The sequence below is a fragment of the Spea bombifrons genome, chromosome 1 (assembly GCF_027358695.1).
Source record: "Spea bombifrons isolate aSpeBom1 chromosome 1, aSpeBom1.2.pri, whole genome shotgun sequence".
NCBI classification, from domain to species: domain Eukaryota; kingdom Metazoa; phylum Chordata; class Amphibia; order Anura; family Pelobatidae; genus Spea; species Spea bombifrons.
The window spans coordinates 62,018,602-62,039,760 of NC_071087.1; the positions used below are offsets into that span (position 1 = coordinate 62,018,602).

At 33.9% G+C, this 21,159-nt stretch overlaps 1 protein-coding gene across 1 annotated transcript in view; it reads right to left on the reverse strand.

Moving 5' to 3' along the window:
- Positions 1–380: 380 nt before the first annotated feature.
- The window catches only part of MUC16 (mucin 16, cell surface associated), a 60,768-nt gene continuing 39,989 nt past the window's right edge, over positions 381–21,159 (reverse strand). Inside the window, exons 26-49 of the mRNA XM_053464089.1 lie at positions 20,987–21,120; positions 20,742–20,809; positions 19,960–20,132; positions 19,639–19,674; positions 19,237–19,370; positions 11,900–11,967; positions 11,236–11,408; positions 10,931–10,966; positions 10,487–10,620; positions 10,241–10,308; positions 9,683–9,865; positions 9,362–9,381; positions 8,804–8,967; positions 8,209–8,276; positions 6,989–7,155; positions 6,829–6,855; positions 6,484–6,632; positions 6,175–6,242; positions 4,955–5,127; positions 4,400–4,590; positions 3,840–3,907; positions 3,237–3,385; positions 2,669–2,766; positions 381–1,373 (exon numbers count right to left, since the gene is read on the reverse strand). Coding sequence (XP_053320064.1) covers positions 1,275–1,373; positions 2,669–2,766; positions 3,237–3,385; positions 3,840–3,907; positions 4,400–4,590; positions 4,955–5,127; positions 6,175–6,242; positions 6,484–6,632; positions 6,829–6,855; positions 6,989–7,155; positions 8,209–8,276; positions 8,804–8,967; positions 9,362–9,381; positions 9,683–9,865; positions 10,241–10,308; positions 10,487–10,620; positions 10,931–10,966; positions 11,236–11,408; positions 11,900–11,967; positions 19,237–19,370; positions 19,639–19,674; positions 19,960–20,132; positions 20,742–20,809; positions 20,987–21,120 — 2,648 coding nt within the window. The 3' untranslated portion in view covers positions 381–1,274. The remainder of the gene's footprint in view (positions 1,374–2,668; positions 2,767–3,236; positions 3,386–3,839; positions 3,908–4,399; positions 4,591–4,954; positions 5,128–6,174; positions 6,243–6,483; positions 6,633–6,828; positions 6,856–6,988; positions 7,156–8,208; positions 8,277–8,803; positions 8,968–9,361; positions 9,382–9,682; positions 9,866–10,240; positions 10,309–10,486; positions 10,621–10,930; positions 10,967–11,235; positions 11,409–11,899; positions 11,968–19,236; positions 19,371–19,638; positions 19,675–19,959; positions 20,133–20,741; positions 20,810–20,986; positions 21,121–21,159) is intronic.

Here is a 21,159-nt window from a genome sequence, read left to right on the forward strand (position 1 = left end):
GTGGTTAGGGCACAGAGGATAGTGGAATCCCCAGTTATCATTTTCTGGGGCTGTACTCCCCATGAAAGGGATATGTCGCTTCTTCCCTCCCTGGCCGAAGCCAATGGAGGGCTGAAACTCCCAACTCCAAGAGTAGACACACTGTTATAAAAAACTCTTCCAACACAAGCTACAGGCTAGAGCAACATGTGAAATGTTTATGTCCTGGAAATAAGTGCTAATGTGGCTGCATTTTGTATTTGGAGGGGCAGACCAGCTTCAGATTGTGTGGGGATTAAATAGAGGAATGTGATGTGCAACTACTAGCAGAAGCAAGAATATGACACCCAGGAACAAATAACCTCCAGATTGTACCTATTTAACACATAACCAATAATATATATGCTTTAATATAACTTTATTAACATATTAGCACATTGCATCTGTATGGAGAATATACAATTTAAGTAACATATTCTATAAATGCACAGACATGATAACCTATTCAAATTACACAGAAACAATATATTATTCATAAATATAAATAACTTTTATATATCTAGGAATTAACAACTTCAGCATTTAACTCTTGGAGCATTAAATAAAAATAACCTCTACTAACATTGAACCGAGTCTCAAAATAATTGGCAAAATAAGTATAAATGGTGTGCAAAGAGAAAGATCATGAGGTTATTTAAAATGACACATTTCCTGGTAAGGATGCTTAAAACAATAATAATTCTATTAATTATAATGAAATGAGTATATGCATAACTTTCACCTGTGTGTAAACAATAAGTGTTGAAAGACGTGTAGCATGGCAATTGGATATGATCTGCCATGGCATCGATACATGTCAAACACATCAGCTCAACTTAAAATAAAAAGTATGCATATACAGTACGAGGTATTAGTCCCATAAATCACCATTTGGATAAAGTATACAATAAATGTATTTCACAAACATCACTTGCCCTGAATATTGTTAAAAAAGACACCATTGGGAATTAGGATCTGAGCTAGGCCGCCAGCGAGCTAGTTAAAAACAGAAAACAGCATTGTATTTAAAACAGGATAAGAAAACTAAAGCTTCCACACTTTTACTATTTTTTGGGTATCATCTATTGTTTAAATAGGCATTTGTGGAGACAAAGGAACAAAGGATGAATGAAATATTTACTTCTACACTTCAATGCTGTTTAAAGTCTTCTGGTAACAAATCAATAAAATTCCCAATTGGTCTTAAAAGCTTTCCTTTTACTGTGGAACAACATGTTGATGATGATGAACACTCCTTAATAAAGCTTTCGCATGTCCAGGTGAGGAAAATATGTCCCCAAAACGCTTTGCTGAACTTGATATGAACCTTTTTTATTCTTCAACCAGAAACCCAACTGTGAAGATAAACAAATGTTTGTTATGTTAGTAGTAAAGCTAATATTAAGGGCTACAAACATGCTTACGTATACAGATACCAAATATTTTAAAAACGTACAAAACTGTAAGTTTCAGGAATACTGTATTTCTGAGAAAATCTGATGTAGAAGAACCCTGATACATGAAAGAAGGCCGCGGTGATGTCTGTGAAGATTAGACAGACTATGGGCTGTTCTTTCTCATAAAAATGCATTATTTATTTTTTCATAAAAAATACCACAATCTTTAGGTAGTAAGAATAGCAAATATGTTTGCTGAACCCATAATTTATGTCAGCAAGCTAGCTGCATGGGTGGAGTATAGTAAGGAGGAATGCTACAGTACTAGAAATCAAAGGTTAGTACGCTGTAAAGATTCAACCAGCTATCAATCACAGGTTGGGTAGGGTGGAAAACAATCCATACCATTAAGGCTTCCAGTGACGTGATCAGCCATATTATGTAAGACTCTCAATAACATGAAGGCTAGGTAGATGGTTACATATGGGCTTATATATAGCCTAATATCACATATACAGAAATGCCTTTAAAAACGAATGACTACAGTGTTCAGCTCACACACTGAAAGTCTTGATTTTCCTGCGCCTCATATGGTTCCTTCCTTCAAATAGTCTTTATGAGCTTCCTAAATTAAATGAAACTTTACTACCTGTTTCCATCATTTTTTTAGCACAATATAAATTATCTGTCTCAAAATGCAATTTGGTTCGTAGAACTTCAGTGAGCCAAATAACTGATACAGTGGTTATTTCTACTAGCATTCATAGGGTAGGAAATGTAACACTTATGGCAATATGGCATTAGTAAATGTGAGGCTTGTAAGACCTTTCTAATCATGGTATATTAAGTGCTTCTTAATATTCATAGCTAGTTATTCATGGATTTCTCACACATGTACCACACCGTTCTAACATAGGGATCATTACAGTAATAACAATAAAAATGTTTGGATTCACTAACTACAGAGGCTTCTAAACAGGGCCTGGATACTTTTTTAGCAAAGTAATATTCTCCCTATTTGAACAACAATTGCAAATCACTTCAAGATTATTCATGTGTTCTGCACAGCAGGTTTGCACTTGATAGACCTGTTTTTTTTCCCAACCTAGATTACTATGAATTACAAATTCTGGCCTAGGGTAAAACATGGCAGGTCCTGGGTATGGCTCCCTGTTGTGTCACAGTTCAAGAGGAAGATCTTTAATAGTGTGGAGGCAAGACACTGAATCAGTAAATTGATTCTTTCTACTTACTATAAAGGCAGCAAAGAAAACCAGTATTAGGGCTAGAAGGACAGCCAAGCAGATTAGGATGATGGCCCAGAATGGCAGCTCCTTATTTTGGGGTATTTCTGTAAAAGAAGCAAATATTCAATTGCACATTTTTGTATTTCCTAAAGCATTCACCCAAATATATTATTTTGCTGCATATGTTGCTAAGATTTAAAGTAGCCACAGAAGCAACATTCATTTCACAATTACTTCCCTTTGGCTCTCTTTCTGTTTATATATATATATATATATCAACCCCCTCCAATACTCTTTATATGCATATATTCACTGAATAAGATTAACAATGACAGATGTTAAAGAATGGTTGTGACAAAGTTGCAGGGTCAAGCCTTTATGTAACTCTACAGTTTTTCTGAGACTTGCCACACTGGTTTTATACAATAGCTGCTGAGTAGGTTTTCAATATTCAAATACATTTCCAGTTCAACCATAACTCAAAATTGGTGTTAGGAATTAGTATGTATTTTCCAGTGTTAAACTACAACTTTTAATGCAGAAATAAACCATGATTTTAGTAAAGTATCTTAACCTGTGACAGTAACGTCCTTGAGTTGGAAATCAGTTCCCAGAAGACTTCCAGTGGTGGTCCCATTGAAGAATTCTTTCTCCACAGTTTGCCTAGTCACAATTGGATCATCTTCAAAGAAGCACTGACACGAAGCTATGATCGACCCATTCCTAAGTGAAAAGATTTTAAAGGATTGAAGGTATTGTTATACTCTGATATATTGTGTCTATTTGTGGAAGACATTTTACAATTTTTAAAGTGTACAAGTCAAATACAAATGTGTGGAAGGCAATAAGACCACTAAAGCAATATAGTGTAAATGTTTACATAACAATAAATCAATAAAATATTGTTTCCGGATTCTAGGTTGGTATTCAGCTCATATTAAAGCACCCATATCATTTATTTTAAGTTTTGGTATTTTTACTTGTTATGAGGGCCAGAATTATTAAAGCTAGAGAATTGAAACCAACAAGATCTTAGTTTTCCTTGTAAGTTATTAAGTGTTTCCCCAAAACATATTTTTTTTAAAAAAATTAAGTTATTTCTATATTCTTAATTAAAACATATAATTTACATAGCAAGCCTTTTTCATCACTTTCCAAAATGTGTTATGCCCCATACCTCATTTCCATAAGCTTGCAGAATTTGAACTTTTTTTCAAGAGTACTGTTTTTATATAAATTATTCATCTGCAAACAAGACAAAAACATGTTGTCACTATTATTGCAATATTTACATATGATGCAATATTTTAATAGTTTGCTATGTGTAATTTAATTAGCAAAACCATAAAATGAAATGTTTCCATAGATAAAATAATCAAAGTGACAAAATAACTATTCATTATTTTTTTATTTTCACAATGCAAATTTTGTCCACAGTACATATGACATCTGGGACATACTGGCACTGGAGCTCAATAAGGTGCAGTAATCCTTTAAAATTGCTGTTCATTTCCTGCTAATTTATACAAAGTGTGGAATAGAATTCTGAACATAAAATTAGATCTGTTGCAGCACAGAAAGTACACTGTTACTTTTTTCCAACAAATTGTTTCATAGGTATGTTCAGACATTAGTACTAATACAGCAAAACTTCTAATAAAATGATCCTTTTATATACAACCTACAAGTTTAGCATTCCGGTATATGAATAGCATGTATCTTGTAGCACCAACTTACTTGTTTCTCAATTTCCAGCTGCAATTTATTCTTTTCATTAGTATCCAAAGGTACAAACTTGTTGACAATTGTGAAATTTATATTGAAACCCAAGTCTGTGGCTGATGGGATAGCTTCTTTTATCACGGTAGTTGTAGTTGTCATTGTTGTGGTACTAGCGGTGGCAGTAATAGGCTCATCTGATTTGTAGTCTGCAGAGAATGGCAAATTAACTATTATTCATACACTTTTAAACAATCCATTCCCCCTGACACAAATAAGCCCCTTTCTAATCACACAATGCATTACCCTATACAACAAAATGCATCATATAGGAATCTACAAAATTATTTACTTATATTTATAGTAACTTGTTTATTCGAAATAATAATAATAACACAGAGTCTGATAAATAAATATTAAACTACAGAAAAATACTATAGTTTGACTTTCTTAGTAGGGGAACATAGCAAAGGGATTGAAACCATTGTGTTCTGATCATTGTTTTCTGATTCAGAACATCATATATCAGATTTCAGAATTTCATTTCTACATGGTCCGTGGAAACCAACTTACCAGCAATAAAAATGCTTTGCTGATCTAAGGTGTAGTTACCCAGTAAAGTACCATTGTTGGTCACGTTTACAAATGCAGTAAGGATGTCATCCTCTGAGAAAACCCTGGATAGCAAATCTATACTGAATGTGCATACAGATTCTGCCGTGGCAAATGGTTGCTTTGGAGTTGTCCTATAAGAAAAGGGTATATTCATCACAAACACAAGTCATCAGTAGTCACATTCTATTGTTGCTTTAGGCAATATCACATAAAGCTTGTCCACACCCTCAATCAGGCTCTGATTTTATAGTTATGTTTTATTAATCTTAGCTTATTAATCTTAGTAGCACAAAACTAATTTATGTCAATGTGTACTTTTGCTTATAATTCTTTCAATGCTTAATTTCGCCACCGAAAAACTCTCCATCAAACTCAACTGCAATCTTCCAATTTAGTAAAATAGCACACATTATAAATTACATCTCCAGGCATGTGTCCTAATTGCCCCATGATCATTCCAGGCCTGTGTTACTTGGTCTGTTATATACATATCTCCCATCTGTTTTAAAAAGACAGTTTAATTTTAAATCAGCCAATCAGTGGCAGGAAAGTGCTCGCAAATGACTTTTGGAGCTCATTTGAAGTAGGTATATCACATGCATGAAGAGGTATTTGGCTGAAGACATCTCCTGCACACAAAATCATAGGGGAGGGGAAAGGGGCATATTTATTTGAGGTGGATTCTGCAGAATCCCTCAATGCATTACCAATTATGCCACAACAGGGAAAAATATCAATATACAAGTGAACTTATTTTTACCATGGAATTGTACAAATATGTTTGTAATTTAACTTTTTAAGACTTTTTAATATGCTGAACCTATTGTGAGTGTTTTTTCTTTTTTTTCTCTGTTCTATTACTGCAAGATACACCACAAGTCCACCAGTGAGGCCTAACACTAACTGACAACCACTCAGTTAATTTTATTTATGCATTCTCTTATGGATCCTGAAACTACTTACACTAATTACTGCTACAAGAGAGCTACTACTCCGTCTTTGCATCATTATTTTTGTTACAATTACCCATTCCTTTAGATTGTAAACTCACAAGCAAAGGCCTCATGTACAGTGCTGCCATTTGTTGGCGCTAAGTAAAAAGTAATAATAAAATACATGCCTGGACATATCAGCTTAAGGAGTAATTATATTTATTTTGCAAAATAAAGTGTACTGACCTGAATCCTGTGACTGAGCAGTTTAAAAAGTAATTCTTTAGGTCGGACCTCTTAAATATGTCGTTTAGCTGAATAGTAAAAAGGTAAAGTCATGTTATTTTATGCTTTTTTGAGATGAATACAGTTTTTAACATTTACAAGTATAAAATATATCTGGAATAACCTTCCAGAGAATTGTCGAGTAAAGGCAGTGTGTGAGAACACAAGTGGTATGGTTCATCTCTTCACATCTATGAACTGCACACATTTTGACAACGTATTTGTTTATTTAAGCATGCGAAGGAGGTTCCTTAATGAGATGTCACTTACCAGCTGATCGAGGTTGTTTTTGTTGGTGATAAATTGGATTGAGGTCTTATTGTTCAGGCTAGAGCTGTGGTTCAGGTTAGTGATGGTGAAATTAAGAATAAATTGTTTAGGCCCAAAGGACTGAATTTGGGTTGTTAGCGGCTTAGATGCTAAAAAAAAAATAAAAAAAAAATTAAGACATGTTAGGTTCATGGGAAAAGTTTAAATGTAAATATAACAAATAATTAAGTTAAATAGTAAAATAAATAAGTAATCTTATCGCTATGATGCATTATCATTGTTTTTGTTACATAACCCTAAATAAGCGAGTTTAGAAATGAGTAATATCAGAATAACATAACTTACTTGTAACGACTGTGCCTTTGTTGTAACCTACAACACAGGAAAATAGCTTAAATCAATATGTATTCGTACACAATCTGTATGGGCTAATTGTAAGTAATAATAAATTCAATGATAGAATATTATGAAAGACGTTCATACATGATTGAATATTTTAATTTACCATTAACATAAAGGCTGTCCTTGTCTAGCTTGTAACTTCCCAGTTTGGTAACACCTTGGGTCATGGATTCCAACTCATTATAGAAGGCGACCCTGTCAATCTGGGATCCTGATGTGTCTTTCGTTATTGTGCAGAGAGAATTTACTTTTGTCCCGGAGACAACAGACCTGTAGGACAAAAATATTAGCAAAAATATTGGCTCATAAAAAGTATTTATTATTGATATAAAATAGTATTTTAAGAAAGGTGCTAAAACGAAATAAATATTCTTTAGATCAGATTGGTTTTCTGATGGTAAGCTACTCTTTTCATATTAATACCCCCTATAATGTGAACCAGGAAATGCACTAAAATCTTAACAACTACTTCACTCTATTCTCAAGTTTTTTTTGTTTTGGAATAGTATTCTGTATAGTTAAATATCATGTAACAATATCTTACATTTCCCTTGGACATTATACATATATTTATATATATATATCTGTATATAAAAAAAACCCAATAATATGCTATTGCACTCCAAACCAATTCTGTAGTAGCCTGGTGCTAGGTAACAAGGCAAAGTAATATACACAGTCTATAGATTTATATAGACTGTGTATATTATATATATATTATATTATAGTTTCCAGCACTCTAGGTCTTTTTCCAATGAATAGAGATTACTCTTTTGCAGGTCAACGTTTCAGCGAATTTCTTTACAGGTATTTAACACATCCTTCAGAAGTATACATTATACAATTTTAACATAGCACCATTAGTATATTCACTTTCTACTTTCTGTTGCACTAACCTATCATATAGATTGGCAGTTAAATGCCACACCTAATCCTATATACATGGCACCTAGCCGCAAGCACATAATACACACGTGTAGTGAAAGTTGCATCCCAGCATACATTCACTTAGGTGGGGTAACTTCATTGTATATTTAGTTGCTCATTAAGTTAATTGATTGCATTGAATTGCATTTACTGGTTTAATGGGTTGTACTATATATGTATGTCCTGCTCATATACTCATTTGTGTCCTGATGAAAGTCAAATAAAGACTGAAACGTTGACCTGCAAAAGAGTAATCTGTATTCATTGGAATGCTGGTAACTATCAATAAACTGTGTATATGTGTATATATATATATATCTATATATATATATATATATATATATATATATATATATATATATAATTTTTTTTTTCCATAACATATCTGACACTTACACAAAGTTGACAATGCGACAATTCAAGTACTTTCCACTCAGTGAGCTGTTCTTGAAGGTAGTGTCCAACTAAGAAGGGAATACTGATTTAATGTACGTAACATAATCATATTCATGTTTTTATACAGATAAATGTTGCAGACTATTTAGGTTTAAATCACAAACAAAATCAACTCTATAAGACATTACTGTATCTTTATGCTATACAATATGATGAATAATTGTTCTATAATATGTGGTGATAATGCTTACCTCATGTACCTAATATAATAGTTTATGTTGAAAAAAGACACACAATCATTAAATTGAAACCTGCCTTTATCCACAGGAAGACAAAATAGCATCCTGATTTCTCACTGGAACAACAAGCTACAACTAATCCTGTCTTCATAACCTCTAATATCCCTGTATATAATTCTTTGCTAAAACACATTTGCCCCCTATTTAAAGACATCAACTGAATTTGATAGCAGAACCTCTGGTCCAAATCTGCTAAACAACATAACATGTACCATTGTTCACATACGGTGTCATTTAACTCATCTGCAGAACCAGTTCATGGATATGGCTACGACATGCAAATTAGGGGTGCTCACCAAGTATCTCATAGCATTAGCGGTGGAGTTGTATTTTGCAGAATTTGGGTCCCCAAGAGAAGAAATGTAAGGCAAGTTTGTGATTGTAAAATTGAGAGTAATTTCTTCAGGGATGGTGGCTTCAACTGGAGGTTTGGTGACCACCACTACAGGGGGCTCCACAGCTGTAAGAAGAAATCACACAAGCAAATAAAAAATGTGTTGCAATTAACTATTACATTGCAATAAGTATCTCATGCAAAGATACCAAGGCTTCCAAAAATTAGTGCAGCCTATGGAGCACTTAATGAAAGTCTACTGCTTCCTACCCTTGACTTAAAAATATGATGTTGCTGCTCATTGATAAAAGCAAAAGAATTAAAGATACTGTTTGTTCAAATTCACCATCTACATAGAGGCTGTCTGGATCTAGAGTGTAAACTTCTAGTTTAGTTACGCCATTAGTCTTGATGCTCAGTTGTTTTTTTAAACGTGAACACAGTAAAAGACAAAAGCTGTTAAAATTTGAAGCTTGAGCACTAGATGGTTTGGCTCTCTATGTTCACTAGCCTTACTTACTTGGAGCTGTGGTAGTTGGACTCTTTTCGTTGTATTCTGGAGAAGAAAAAAAATATTTTCTGTCACATACAAAAGTTCTGTAGTTTGCTTTTATCATAGAGTGGATCTCATCAGATGTGTGCCTTTTTAGCAAGGAGAGACTGGAAAGAGAGTGCTAAAATATAACCCAACCTTAAAGGGCGAATCGCTCCAGAGTTTTTTTCTTAATTTTCATAAAACTAGTATCAAAGCAGTTTTAAAAACAAAGTTTTTCATCTTAGGTAAACATACTCATTTTACTGCCTTTTGATAAAGAAAATGAGATAATAAACAGTTAGGAACTTAGCATTACCATTAACATATAGGCTGTTTGGATCCAGGGTATAGATTCCCAGCTTGGTAACATTGCTTGTGTTATTTTTCAACTCCTTATACAAAGCTACTGCATTAAATGGAACAGATGCGAGGTTGCTGGTGTAGGTACAGATTGCATCAACTTTAGTGCTACTTCCACTCTCTACCGAACTGGAAAACACAAAAAGTAAACAATTACATAATGACATTTTCCATTCTCCTATACATCTGTTATTTGCAATATGTAATTTATGGTTAAAGATGTTTCAACTAATGTACGATGGTCTGAATATAGAAAAACAGATTTATTTATTTTTAATTTGGTTTTCAATTTCTATCACCTAGTATCAAAAATTCTTTGGATGTCACATATCAATATCTGTAAGGGGAATACATTTTTTCACCATGTCCTTCTGCAGCACTATAATCATGGCAGAGGCATCTTTTTACACTAAGGAATGTTTTAAAAAACACTCATGGCAGAGACTGATTAAACATCTTTGTTTACAGTAAGGGATGTTTGTTAGAATTTGGAATACGCCTTACCTGAATCCTTTAATCTGACAGCCAGAGTAGGAAGATTTAAGGCTAGTGGTGTTTATTAGACTGTCCAGCTGTAACAGAAATAAGAAATAATTACAAATCATGTTCACAAATGGTGGATTAGCATCACACACATTTCTGCACAGAAGAATTTATTAAAAATGCTAATTTCTTTGCAGCTTCTCTTACATAGCAACTATATATGTTTTGCCCTCATTCTACTACAAATGAGTCAAAAAAAAAGCTTACCAATTTCACCATAATAGTCTGAGTGCCGTTGAATTTAAAGGTATTCGGTATTCCTAGATCTGAAGTGTATTGAAGGTTGGTGATAGTGAAATTCATAGTGAAGGGTAATGTGACGCTTGTCGCTGGAACTGTGGCTGAAAAGATAACACATAAAACACCCAAGATTATAGACTTCTGTATAAACCATGTATCAGGTGCAGTAATGTATAGATCAAATCACAAGTTACTGACTGCACAGTGTAGCACACGAACTGGAAAAAGTACCCCCAAATATTAGTCATATAGAAGAATGCATATTTCCATATTGGTATGTAAATAGGACTCCCACATTTCTCTTTGCACAACAGTCAATAAATATATAATCTTTTGGTATTGTTACATCGTAGAAATTGGAAATTTGGGCACTAGATGGTTTGGATCGATATGTTCATTAACAGTACTTACTTGGAGCTGATGTAGTTGGTGTGTTTTCATTGTATCCTGGAGAGGGAAAAAATGATTTTGTATCATACACAAAGGCTAATTTTCCTAATTTGCTGTTATCATACAGTGGATTTCATCAGATGTCTGCTTTTTTAGCTGGGTCATATTTCGAAAAAGAGTGCTAACATATGAAGAGCAAATCCTTCCAGACTTTTTCTTTTCTTAAAACTGCTATCACTTAAAAATAGGCAAACATACTAATTTATTTTCATACTGCCTCATGGTAAAGTAAAAGAGATGATAAACATTTGGGACCTTAGCATTACCATTAACATATAGGCTGTTTGGATCCAGGGTATAGATTCCTAGTTTGGTAACATTGCTTGTGTTATTTTTCAACTCCTTATACAAAGCTACTGCATTAAATGGAACAGATGCGAGGTTGCTGGTGTAGGTACAGATTGCATCAACTTTAGTGCTACTTCCACTCTCTACCGAACTGGAAAACACAAAAAGTAAACAATTACATAATGACATTTTCCATTCTCCTATACATCTGTTATTTGCAATATGTAATTAATGGTTAAAGATGTTTCAACTAATGTACGATGGTCTGAATATAGAAAAACAGATTTATTTATTTTTAATTTGGTTTTCAATTTCTATCACCTAGTATCAAAAATTCTTTGGATGTCACAAATCAATATCTGTAAGGGGAATACTCAGCTCTGCTGCCAAAAAGAACAGTGTCAGGAAAGAACACACAGCTAAACTAGGCAAGTTAGGAGGCATATTTTCGTCTAAATTTAGTAGCAAGTACTAAGTGTGAGGAATTCACATTTTTTCACCATGTCCTTCTGCAGCACTATAATCATGGCAGAGGCATCTTTTTACACTAAGGAATGTTTTAAATAACACTCATGGCAGAGACTGATTAAACATCTTTGTTAACAGTAAGGGATGTTTGTTAGAATTTGGAATACACCTTACCTGAATCCTTTAATCTGACAGCCAGAGTAGGAAGATTTAAGGCTAGTGGTGTTTATTAGACTGTCCAGCTGTAACAGAAATAAGAAATAATTACAAATCATGTTCACAAATGGTGGATTAGCATCACACACATTTCTGCACAGAAGAATTTATTAAAAATGCTAATTTCTTTGCAGCTTCTCTTACATAGCAACTATATATGTTTTGCCCTCATTCTACTACAAATGAGTCAAAAAAAAGCTTACCAATTTCACCATAATAGTCTGAGTGCCGTTGAATTTAAAGGTATTCGGTATTCCTAGATCTGAAGTGTATTGAAGGTTGGTGATAGTGAAATTCATAGTGAAGGGTAATGTGACGCTTGTCGCTGGAACTGTGGCTGAAAAGATAACACATAAAACACCCAAGATTATAGACTTCTGTATAAACCATGTATCCGGTGCAGTAATGTATAGATCAAAGCACAAGTTACTGACTGCACAGTGTGGGACACGAACTGGAAAAAGTACCCCAAATATTAGTCATATAGAAGAATGCATATTTCCATATTGGTATGTAAATAGGACTCCCACATTTCTCTTTGCACAACAGTCAATAAATATATAATCTTTTGGTATTGTTACATCGTAGAAATTGGAAATTTGGGCACTAGATGGTTTGGATCGATATGTTCATTAACAGTACTTACTTGGAGCTGATGTAGTTGGTGTGTTTTCATTGTATCCTGGAGAGGGAAAAAATGATTTTGTATCATACACAAAGGCTATTTTTCCTAATTTGCTGTTATCATACAGTGGATTTCATCAGATGTCTGCTTTTTTAGCTGGGTCATATTTCGAAAAAGAGTGCTAACATATGAAGAGCAAATCCTTCCAGACTTTTTCTTTTCTTAAAACTGCTATCACTTAAAAATAGGCAAACATACTAATTTATTTGCATACTGCCTCATGGTAAAGTAAAAGAGATGATAAACATTTGGGACCTTAGCATTACCATTAACATATAGGCTGTTTGGATCCAGGGTATAGATTCCTAGTTTGGTAACATTGCTTGTGTTATTTTTCAACTCCTTATACAAAGCCACTTCATTAAATGGAATGGATGCGAGGTTGCTGGTGTAGGTACAGATTGCATCAACTTTAGTGCTACTTCCACTATCTGCCGAACTGGAAAATACAAAAAGTAAACAATTACACAATTACAATTTATTTTCTTCTTTACGTCTGTTATTTGTATTACGTAATTTATGGTTAAAGATGTTTCAACTAATGTATACTACGATGGTCTGAATATTAAAAAAAACCCCAGAATGTTATTTTGTATTTTTTTTCAATTTCTATTCTTTAGTAACAAACATTTTTTGGATGTCACAAATCAATATCTCTAAGGGGAATACTTGGCTCTACTGCCAAAAAGAACAGTGTCAGGAAAGAACACACAGCTAAACTAGGTAAATTAGGAGGAATCAGTGTGAATGTTAAGGGGTTTTCAGTTTAGTAGCAAGGAAAAGAGTGTGAGATATTTGAAAAACTCGTTCAGCCTCACTGTCAAATGCTGAAAAGAAACATTATTATATTATTATATGGTGGCATTATATGTGTGAGGAATTCACATTTATTCACCATGTCCTCCACCAGCATTATAATCACTCATGGCAGAGACTGATTAAACATCTTTGTTTACAGTAAGGGATGTTTGTTAGAATTTGGAATACACCTTACCTGAATCCTTTAATCTGACAGCCAGAGTAGGAAGATTTAAGGTTAGTGGTGTTTATCAAATTTTCCAGCTGTAACAGAAATAAGCAAGCATTACAAATCAAGTTCACAAATGGTGGTTTAGCATCACACACATTTACGTAAAGTAGAATTGAGCAAAAGTTCTAATTTCTCTGCGGTTTCTCTTACATAGTAACTACATATGTTTTTGCCCTCATTCTACTACAAATTAGTCAAAAAAAGCTTACCAAAATCACCAAAATAGTCTGAGTGCTGTTGAATTTAGAGGTATTCGGTATTCCTAGATCTGAAGTGTATTGAAGGTTGGTGATAGTGAAATTCATAGTGAAGGGTAATGTGACGCTTGTGGCTGGAACTGTGGCTGAAAAAATAAAACACCCAATATTATAGACTTCTGTATAAACCATATATCAGGTGCAGTAATGTAGAGATCAAAGCACAAGTTACTGACTCCACAGTATAGCACACTAACTGTAAAAAGTACTCCCAAATATCAGCCTGTGAAAGATTTTCATCTTCTCTCATATAGAAGAATTCTTATTTTTATATTGGTATGTAGATAGGACTCCCACACTTCTCTTTGCACTACAGTCAAATACATCATCAATTGGTATTGTTACATCGTAGAAACTGGAAATTTGGCCAGTAGATGGTTTGGATCGATATGTTCATTAACAGTACTTACTTGGAGCCGATGTAGTTGGTGTGTTTTCATTGTATCCTGGAGAGGGAAAAAATAATTTTGTATCATACACAAAGGCTATTTTTCCTAGTTTGCTATTATCATACAGTAGATTTCATCAGATGTCTGCTTTTTTTTAGCTGGGTCATATTTCGAAAAAGAGTGCTAACATATGAAGAGCAAATCCTTCCAGAATTTTTTTTTCCTTAAAACTGCTATCACTTAAAAATAGGCAAACATACTCATTTACTTTCATACTGCCTCATGGTAAAGTAAAGGAGATGATAAACATTTGGGACTTTAGCATTACCATTAACATATAGGCTGTTTGGATCCAGGGTATAGATTCCTAGTTTGGTAACATTGCTTGTGTTATTTTTCAACTCCTTATACAAAGCCACTTCATTAAATGGAATGGATGCGAGGTTGCTGGTGTAGGTACAGATTGCATCAACCTTAGTGCTACTTCCACTATCTGCCGAACTGGAAAATACAAAAAGTAAACAATTACACAATTACAATTTATTTTCTTCTTTACGTCTGTTATTTGTATTATGTAATTTATGGTTAAAGATGTTTCAACTAATGTATACTACGATGGTCTGAATATTAAAAAAAACCCCAGAATGTTATTTTGTATTTTTTTCAATTTCTATTCTTTAGTAACAAACATTTTTTGGATGTCACAAATCAATATCCCTAAGGGGAATACTTGGGTCTACTGCGAAAAAGAACAGTGTCAGGAAAGAACACACAGCTAAACTAGGTAAATTAGGAGGAATATGTTCCTCTAGAGAAGTAATCATCTCATAATATTTTGGGGAAATCAGTGTGAATGTTAAGGGGTTTTCAGTTTAGTAGCAAGGAAAAGAGTGTGAGATATTTGAAAAACTCTTTCAGCCTCACTGTCAAATGCTGAAAAGAAACATTATTATATGGTGGCATTATATGTGTGAGGAATTCAAATTTATTCACCATGTCCTCCACCAGCACTATAATCACTCATGGCAGAGACTGATTAAACATCTTTGTTTACAGTAAGGGATGTTTGTTAGAATTTGGAATACACCTTACCTGAATCCTTTAATCTGACAGCCAGAGTAGGAAGATTTAAGGCTAGTGGTGTTTATCAAATTGTCCAGCTGTAACAGAAACAAGCAAGCATTACAAATCAAGTTCACAAATGGTGGTTTAGCATCCCACACATTTACGTAAAGTAGAATTGAGCAAAAGTTCTAATTTCTCTGCGGTTTCTCTTACATAGTAACTACATATGTTTTTGCCCTCATTCTACTACAAATTAGTCAAAAAAAAGCTTACCAAAATCACCAAAATAGTCTGAGTGCTGTTGAATTTAGAGGTATTCGGTATTCCTAGGTCTGAAGTGTATTGAAGGTTGGTGATAGTGAAATTCATAGTGAAGGGTAATGTCACGCTTGTGGCTGGAACTGTGGCTGAAAAGATAAAACACCCAATATTATAGACTTCCGTATAAACCATATATCAGGTGCAGTAATATATAGATCAAAGCACAAGTTACTGACTCCACAGTGTAGCACACTAACTAGAAAAAGTACCCCCAAATATCAGCCTGTGAAAGATTTTCATCTTCTCTCATATAGAAGAATTCTTATTTTTATATTGGTATGTAGATATGACTCCCACACTTCTCTTTGCACTACAGTCAAATACATAATCAATTTGGTATTGTTACATCCTAGAAACTGGAAATGTGGCCACTAGATGGTTTGGATCGATATGTTCATTAACAGTACTTACTTGGAGCCGATGTAGTTGGTGTGTTTTCATTGTATCCTGGAGAGGGAAAAAATAATTTTGTATCATACACAAAGGCTATTTTTCCTAGTTTGCTATTATCATACAGTAGATTTCATCAGATGTCTGCTTTTTTTTTAGCTGGCTCATATTTCGAAAAAGAGTGCTAACATATGAAAAGCAAATCCTTCCAGAACTTTTTTTTCTTAAAACTGCTATCACTTAAAAATAGGCAAACATACTAATTTATTTTCATACTGCCTCATGGTAAAGTAAAGGAGATGATAAACATTTGGGACCTTTGCATTACCATTAACATATAGGCTGTTTGGATCCAGGGTATAGATTCCTAGTTTGGTAACATTGCTTGTGTTATTTTTTAACTCCTTATACAAAGCCACTTCATTAAATGGAATGGATGCGAGGTTGCTGGTGTAGGTACAGATTGCATCAACTTTAGTGCTACTTCCACTATCTGCCGAACTGGAAAATACAAAAAGTAAACAATTACACAATTACAATTTATTTTCCTCTTTACGTCTGTTATTTGTATTATGTAATTTATGGTTAAAGATGTTTCAACTAATGTATACTACGATGGTCTGAATATTAAAAAAAAACCCAGAATGTTATTTTGTATTTTTTTCAATTTCTATTCTTTAGTAACAAACATTTTTTGGATGTCACAAATCTATATCCCTAAGGGGAATACTTGGCTCTACTGCCAAAAAGAACAGTGTCAGGAAAGAACACACAGCTAAACTAGGTAAATTAGGAGGAATATGTTCCTCTAGAGAAGTAATCATCTCATAATATTTTGGGGAAATCAGTGTGAATGTTAAGGGGTTTTCAGTTTAGTAGCAAGGAAAAGAGTGTGAGATATTTGAAAAACTCTTTCAGCCTCACTGTCAAATGCTGAAAAGAAACATTATTATATTATTATATGGTGGCATTATATGTGTGAGGAATTCACATTTATTCACCATGTCCTCCACCAGCATTATAATCACTCATGGCAGAGAATGATTAAACATCTTTGTTTACAGTAAGGGATGTTTGTTAGAATTTGGAATACACCTTACCTGAATCCTTTAATCTGACAGCCAGAGTAGGAAGATTTAAGGCTAGTGGTGTTTATCAAATTGTCCAGCTGTAACAGAAATAAGCAAGCATTACAAATCAAGTTCACAAATGGTGGTTTAGCATCACACACATTTACGTAAAGTAAAATTGAGCAAAAGTTCTAATTCCTCTGCAGTTTCTCTTACATAGTAACTACATATGTTTTTGCCCTCATTCTACTACAAATTAGTCAAAAAAAGCTTACCAAAATCACCAAAATAGTCTGAGTGCTGTTGAATTTAGAGGTATTCGGTATTCCTAGGTCTGAAGTGTATTGAAGGTTGGTGATAGTGAAATTCATAGTGAAGGGTAATGTGACGCTTGTGGCTGGAACTGTGGCTGAAAAGATAACACATAAAACACCCAATATTATAGACTTCTGTTTAAACCATATATCAGGTGCAGTAATATATAGATCAGAGCACAAGTTACTGACTCCACGGGGTAGCGCATTAACTGGAAAAAGTACCCCCAAATATCAGCCTGTGAAAGATTTTTATTTTCTCTAATATAGAAGAATCCACATTTCTGATTTGTAGATATGACTCCCACATGTCTCTTTGCACTACAGTCAATAAATACATAATATGTTGGTATTGTTACATCCTAAAAACTGGAAATTTGGGCACTAGATGGTTTGGATCGATATGTTCATTAACAGTACTTACTTGGAGCCGATGTAGTTGGTGTTTTTTCATTGTATCCTGGAGAGGGAAAAAAATGATTTTGTGTCATACACAAAGAATCCTTTTGCTAGTTTGCTTTTATCATACAGTAGATTTCATCAGATGTCTGGCTTTTTTTTTAGCTCGGTCATACTTCGAAAAAGAGTGCTAAAATATAAACCCTTCCTTAAAGAGCAAATGCTTCCAGAATTTTTCTTTTCTTAAAACTGCTATCACTTAAAAACAGGCAAACATACTAATTTATTTGCATACTGCCTCATGGTAAAGTAAAGGAGACGATAAACATTTGGGACCTTAGCATTACCATTAACATATAGGCTGTTTGGATCCAGGGTATAGATTCCTAGTTTGGTAACATTGCTTGTGTTATTTTTCAACTCCTTATACAAAGCCACTTCATCAAATGGAATGGATGCGAGGTTGCTGGTGTAGGTACAGATTGCATCAACTTTAGTGCTACTTCCACTATCTGCCGAACTGGAAAATACAAAAAGTAAACAATTACACAATTACAATTTATTTTCTTCTTTACATGTGTTATTTGTATTACGTAATTTATGGTTGAAGATGTTTCAAATAATGTATACTACGATGGTCTGAAGATTAAAAAAAACTAAAACAAAACAGAATGTTATTTTGTATTTTTTTCAGTTTCTATTCTTTAGTAACAAAGATTTTTTGGATGTCACAAATCAATATCCCTAAGGGGAATACATGGCTCTACAGCTAAAAAGAACAGTGTCAGGAAAGAACACACAGCTGAACTAGGTAAATTAGGAGGAATATGTTCCTCTAGAGAAATAATCATCTCATAATATTTTGGGAAAATCAGTGTGAATTTTAAGGGGTTCTTCAGTTTAGTAGCAAGGAAAAGAGAGTGTGAGATATTTGAAAAACTCTTTCATCCTCACTGTCAAATGCTGAACAGAAACATTATTATATTATTATATGGTGGCATTATATGTGTGAGGAATTTACGTTTTTTCACCATGTCCTCCACCAGCACTATAATCACTCATGGCAGAGACTGATTGTACATCTTTGTTTACAGTAAGGGATGTTTGTTAGAATTTGGAATACACCTTACCTGAATCCGTTAATCTGACAGCCAGAGTAGGAAGATTTAAGGCTAGTGGTGTTTATCAAATTGTCCAGCTGTAACAGAAATAAGCAAGCATTACAAATCAAGTTCACAAATGGTGGTTTAGCATCATACACATTTATGTAAAGTAGAATTGAGCAACAGTTCTAATTTCTCTGCAGTTTCTCTTACATAGTAACTACATATGTTTTGCCCTCATTCTACTACAAATTAGTAAAAACAAAACTTACCAAATTCACCAAAATAGTCTGAGTGCTGTTGAATTTAGAGGTATTTGGTATTCCTAGATCTGAAGTGTATTGAAGGTTGGTGATAGTGAAATTCATAGTGAAGGGTAATGTCACGCTTGTCGCTGGAACTGTGGCTGAAAAGATAACACATAAAACACCCAAGATTATAGACTTCTGTATAAACCATGTATCAGGTGCAGTAATATATAGATCAGAGCACAAGTTACTGACTCCACAGGGTAGCGCATTAACTGGAAAAAGTACCCCCAAATAATAGAACCCCCACACTTCTCTTTGCACTACAATCAATAAATATATAGTCTTTTGGTATTGTTACATTGTAGAAACTGGAAATTTGGGCACTAGATGGTTTGGATTGATTTGTTAATTAACAGTACTTACTTGGAGCTGATGTAGTTGGTGTTTTTTCATTGTATCCTGGAGAGGGGAAAAATGATTTTATGTCATACACAAAGGTTCCTTTTGCTAGTTTGCTGTTATCATACAGTAGATTTCATCAGATGTCTGGCTTTTTTTTTAGCTCGGTAATACTTCGAAAAAGAGTGCTAAAATATAAACCCTTCCTTAAAGAGCAAATGCTTCCAGAATTTTTCTTTTCTTAAAACTGCTATCACTTAAAAACAGGCAAACATACTAATTTATTTTCATACTGCCTCATGGTAAAGTAAAGGGGATGATAAACATTTGGGACCTTAGCATTACCATTAACATATAGGCTGTTTGGATCCAGGGTATAGATTCCTAGTTTGGTAACATTGCTTGTGTTATTTTTCAACTCCTTATACAAAGCCACTTCATCAAATGGAATGGATGCGAGGTTGCTGGTGTAGGCACAGATTGCATCAACTTTAGTGCTACTTCCACTATCTGCCGAACTGGAAAATACAAAAAGTAAACAATTACACAATTACAATTTATTTTCTTCTTTACATGTGTTATTTGTATTACGTAATTTATGGTTGAAGATGTTTCACATAATGTATACTACGATGGTCTGAAGATTAAAAAAAACTAAAACAAAACAGAATGTTATTTTGTATTTTTTCAGTTTCTATTCTTTAGTAACAAAGATTTTTTGGATGTCACAAATCAATATCCCTAAGGGGAATACATGGCTCTACAGCTAAAAAGAACAGTGTCAGGAAAGAACACACAGCTGAACTAGGTAAATTAGGAGGAATATGTTCCTCTAGAGAAATAATCATCTCATAATATTTTGGGAAAATCAGTGTGAATTTTAAGGGGTTTTTCAGTTGAGTAGCAAGGAAAAGAGAGTGTGAGATATTTGAAAAACTCTTTCATCCTCACTGTCAAATGCTGAAAAGAAACATTATTATATTATTATATGGTGGCATTATACGTGTGAGGAATTTACATTTTTTCACCATGTCCTCCACCAGCACTATAATCACTCATGGTAGAGACTGATTGAACATCTTTGTTTACAGTAAGGGATGTTTGTTAGAATTTGGAATACACCTTACCTGAATCCGTTAATCTGACAGCCAGAGTAGGAAGATTTAAGGCTAGTGGTGTTTATCAAATTGTCCAGCTGTAACAGAAATAAGCAAGCATTACAAATCAAGTTCACAAATGGTGGTTTAGCATCATACACATTTATGTAAAGTAGAATTGAGCAAAAGTTCTAATTTCTCTGCAGTTTCTCTTACATAGTAACTACATATGTTTTGCCCTCATTCTACTACAAATTAGTAAAAACAAAGCTTACCAAATTCACCAAAATAGTCTGAGTGCTGTTGAATTTAGAGGTATTCGGTATTCCTAGATCTGAAGTGTATTGAAGGTTGGTGATAGTGAAATTCATAGTGAAGGGTAATGTGACGCTTGTGGCTGGAACTGTGGCTGAAAAGATAACACATAAAACACCCAATATTATAGACT